This window comes from Symphodus melops, assembly GCF_947650265.1.
Source record: "Symphodus melops genome assembly, chromosome: 16".
Taxonomy (NCBI): Eukaryota; Metazoa; Chordata; class Actinopteri; order Labriformes; family Labridae; genus Symphodus; species Symphodus melops.
Window position 1 is genome coordinate 20702603 of NC_136706.1, and position 4640 is coordinate 20707242.

Consider the following 4640-nt stretch of genomic DNA (forward strand, 5'->3'; position numbering starts at 1 on the left):
AACCATTTAACAGACCGAATGCTTTATTGAGAAAATAATCTGCAGATTCATAGTCAGGTGTAATCCTCAGGTGAAACCCTCGTCTTCACACAGCACAGCTGTACAAAACATCAGTCCAAATGAAGTCCGGCTGAAGTAGGCCTATAATGTCTATAAGGACACATTTAATCAATCATTTGTTTTATAATATATCGCATCAGTTACTGATACTACGTTTAAGTTAAAAAGAGTTTTACAATAGACAGAGGGTCCTTCAATTCTGTCCGCCAACACGGGGGGGGTCTCTGCTCCGTCCTCCAGGATCACATAGCAGCCAGCTCCTGCAGCAGCCTCTCCTTCTCCCGCTGCAGCTCCACCATGCTCTGCTTGTTCTGCTCCAGCCGGTCCTCCAGCCACTGCAGCAGCGGCCCGCTCACAGCAGACATCTGGCTGCACAGGTTCTTGGTGAACACCGAGCCGTTGTGGATCTTTGTGACGGGGTCCAGGTGTGCCAGGCTGTGGATCTTGCGGTAGGTGTCCTGCTCCTCCTGGCACAGGATCCGGGGCAGCTCCACGGCAGACTCCAGGCACACTTTACCGATGGCTTCACGAGGCACGACGTGGATTGGGATCTCCACGCGCTCGTACTCGGAGCCCTTCTGCGCCTGCACGGACTGGAAGCAGGTGTAGAGCACGCGACCGGTTTTGGTGTTTTTGTCCTCGATGAAGCAGGAGAAGATGAGGCCCACGAAGCACTGGTCCAGCATCTGGTACATGGCCTGGGTCCTGACGTCGACGTGGGACGGCCACACGGTGATGTGCGGATGGGAGTGGTACCAGCCCACCACCCGCATCGGTCTGCCGGTGATGTCGGCCAGCCTCTCCGCCTCCGTTGAGGCTGCAGACAGCTGCTCGGGAGAGATCTCGACCCGGTCCTTCCTCTTGTCGGAGCGGCGGAGGATGATGACCGAGTAGATGTGGACGATCCGGGTTACCTCCACCTCTCCGATGCACAGACCCATCACCTCCTCCTTCTCCGTGCTCAGAGCGTGATTCATGCACACCAGGAAGGCGTCGGACTCCAGGTGAACGGCACTCACCGCCATGCTGCTCCAAAACTTCACTTTTTAGAACTCGATCTGTGAGAGGACGAAAACATAAACACAGGAGCCAAACTTCACTTCCGCGTTCTCGGTGCCGCATCAAAACATTCCGTGGTGCTGCAAAACGGCTTTTTCATCATCGACGAAAGGTTCCGCTTTACGCTTCTATCAGAGAAGGTTCTCAATAATCCCCATACTATAAACGTACAGTAACTATATCATGAAAGAAAAATACAAATAATCTACTACTGTGTAATATATGACAGAGTATCTTTGTATTCAAAATTCCAACTAATGTGTTGTGTAATGAGGACACACCTTGGTGACATCTGTGTAAAGTTTGCGATTGATTTATTGCATCAATAAAGTGTTAAAATAATCAATAATAAAAGAGCGAACATCGAGCACAGAATAATCAAGCATTCAAACTTCAACGTGTTATAAAATATTTTCAATAAAACATTTCTCAACCTAATATTTAATTAAGCACTTGATACATTTTCTTCATCAAATTCAATAAAAAACCTGACTGTGGCATTTATGCTATACAAATATATTATTAGTAAGGGTTGTACAATAGAATAATTAGATCACTTAGGCACAGTGTTAGATACGAATGATATGATATGTATGAATATGAATGAAACCTTTCATGTCAAATGCAAGTCATTAAATCCTCAAGAATACTGCAAGAGTTAAACACACAAGTTTCCTGCTGCCAATTCATTTGAAATGTTTTTAAAAAAAATATAAATCCAGAGGAAACACGACGTTGAAGGGAGATCAATTGATGAAATGAAGTTGATTTGAAAAAAAGATTTTCTTGAAAAATTGCACACAGCGATCCTTAAATTAAGACCAAACCACAGACATGTACCTTCATAAAACACTAAAGTGCAAATATTCAAATGAAATTAGAAAAATAATTTTACTGATTTAAATCAGCTGTAAACAAAAGATATAAAGTCTCATTTAGGCACTTTAACGCTGCAGTAACTGCTCAAACATCGGAGGCAGATAATCAGTTCAGGGGCAGAAAGACAACAATTACAAACCTTCAAGGATAATGTGCTTCTGTTTCCCTCTTGTAAAAATAATAATCTCTTTTACTCCGACTAGCTCCGACTGACTTTTAATTCAGAGACAAGACGTGAAAAAGTACAAATACTGTGTTATTCTTCTTCCACAGGGTTCAGCTGCAGAGTACTCACACTTCACTTCAAACTCATCGTAACACAAATATCTCCTACTCACCACTGCAACACTGGCTGGTTTCTTTAGCTTGAATACATCTGAAGTAATATTTAAGTATTTGTACAGAGCATGGATGTGTGTTTGCTTCAAAATATCAAGACATCAACATATTTTTGATGACGCAACAAAAACAATGAAAAGATTCTGGGGCATATCAGAAGCAGTCGATATAACATTTGTTCAGCGGACCTATTGACATATTTCACTGAGTACATTTTGTGCCTGCACTTTTTCCACTTTAGTGCACATGTAGCATCAGTAACGTGTGTCTGTACTTCTACCTGAATTATAAATGTGCACCACCTTGCAATAGATGAACTGCATATTTTTCCTTCATAATATGAGCAAATCAAGCTTCTGTTGTATTTCATTTTCAAATATTTTAAGGAAAGAGCGAACAAAACGGATGCCATATCATCAAGAAATATGTTGTCAAATCTACTGCAAGGTTATTCTGTGCACCGAATCGCAATTAGCAACCTGAGTCTCTGTAAAGCTTCTCGATGCTCACTGACTGCTTCGTCAGGTCTATTCACTTGATCTTACAGAGCTCAGCAGCAGATCCTTTACTGTCTGTAGCGAAGACTCCGAGTCCCTGATGGAGCGGCTGAGTGAACGTGGTCTGGACCCTGTGGAGGAGCGTCATGTTTCCTGACACGCTGTAGAAGCACAGAACACCTGCACTGTGATCCAGGTACACTCCTATTTTCGAGGCCTGAGGGCCTGAGACGCTGGTGCTGGTGCTTTTGTGTCTGAACTGATAACTGTTGTTGAAACACTCGAGAGCCCATGACTTGCCATCATTTCCAAATCCACTTTCATATCCCGTTCTGCTGATGTCCTTGTACGTCACTGCGACAGAAACCTCAAACCTGCTTCTCTCCACCTCCCAGTAGTGACGCCCGCTCAGGCTCTCTCTGCTCGCCACCTGAAACATGTCAGCAAATCTGTCGGGGTGACTGGAGTACGCCTGTGTCTCACTGCTTACTGTTGCTTTTCTGTCTCCTTCAGACACTGACAGCCGCGTGTTTGCTGTGTTCGGATCGAGTGTGGTTTCGCATGCGTACTGTAATAGCTCAGCTCTGGTTTTTGGCTCCGGTTGTGGCAGTAAAACATCCGCCGGTCTCACTGTCTGTGAGAGCTTGGTCCATGAATCACACAGAATATCCTGCAGTTTATCTCTGACCTCTGACACAGCGGTCACCACGTCATCAAAGTTCTGCAGGGGGCAGATGTTGATGCTGGACGAGTCTATAGATTTACTGAGACACGACAGTGAAGGGTAATTTAGTAGAAAGTGGGTGTGATCCTCTGTGTGTGTGAGCTGCTTCAGCTCGGCGTCTTTCCGCCTCAGTTCCATGATCTCGGCGTCAAGTTTCTCCTTCAGCTCTTTGGCCAAACTCACTTGAGTTTTCTGCCGAGCTCTGATCTCCTGCTTCACATCAGAGCTTCTGTTCTTCAGGAGACGCACCACCTGAGTGAAGATCTTGTCGCTGTACTTCACGGCTGCATCGGCAGAGAGATCGATCGTCTCCAATCTCTCCTGAAGCACGTTCACGTCTCTCTCTCTGACCCTGATTCGCCGCTGGATCCTTTGGCGATTTGTTCCCAGCTCTGCCTGCCTCTCAGTCCGCTCAGTTAGGGCTAAGACTGTGTTGTGATCTTTATGTTCGGCCATTGAGCAGAGAATACAGATACACTGTTGATCACTACGGCAGAAGATCTTCTTCACTTCACCATGGCGAGTACAGATGTTCTCCTTCAGCTTCTTGGAGGGCTCGACCAGCTTGTGTTTCTCAAAGGCCGGGGAGTCGTAGTGAGGCTGCAGGTGTTGCTCACAATAAGAGACCAGACACTGGAGACAAGACTTTCGAGCCTTCAGCTTCCTCCCAGTGCAGAAATCACAGGCCACGTCTTCAGGTTCAGCGTAGCAGTCATCAGTAAAAACAGCTCGAAGTCCAGTCTTCTTCATTTCCTCCGCTAAATCTGCCAACATGGTGTTTTTCATCAGGACAGGCCTCGCTGAGACGCTCTTCCGACACTGAGGGCAGCTATAAACATTCTTCTGATCCTCTTCATCCCAGTGGCACTGAATACAGCTCATACAGTAGCTGTGCCCACAGGGAATAGTCACCGGATTCTTCAGAAGATCCAAACAAATCGAACAACAAAGTTTTTTTTGATCTATCAGGTTCTGTTGCTGCGCCATTGACCCTCGATAAACACACGAACACCGTGAGACAGTTTCACTTACTCATTGAGAAAAATGTGGAAACTGCTCCAGCATAAACTTTAGTTCCCTGT

The 4640-nt window shown here is 45.6% G+C and overlaps 2 protein-coding genes across 2 annotated transcripts; both read right to left on the reverse strand.

Annotated features, from left to right (window-relative positions):
- brcc3 (BRCA1/BRCA2-containing complex, subunit 3) lies at positions 1-1243 on the reverse strand. The gene has a single exon (XM_079364038.1). It carries the CDS (start codon positions 1083-1085, stop codon positions 303-305), a length of 783 nt encoding a protein of 260 aa, XP_079220164.1. The 5' UTR covers positions 1086-1243; the 3' UTR covers positions 1-302.
- A 1013-nt stretch (positions 1244-2256) lies between these two features.
- LOC306836901 (E3 ubiquitin/ISG15 ligase TRIM25-like) lies at positions 2257-4640 on the reverse strand. Its single transcript, XM_079364270.1, has one exon. The coding sequence runs from the start codon at positions 4543-4545 to the stop codon at positions 2869-2871; it is 1677 nt and encodes a 558-aa protein (XP_079220396.1). The 5' UTR covers positions 4546-4640; the 3' UTR covers positions 2257-2868.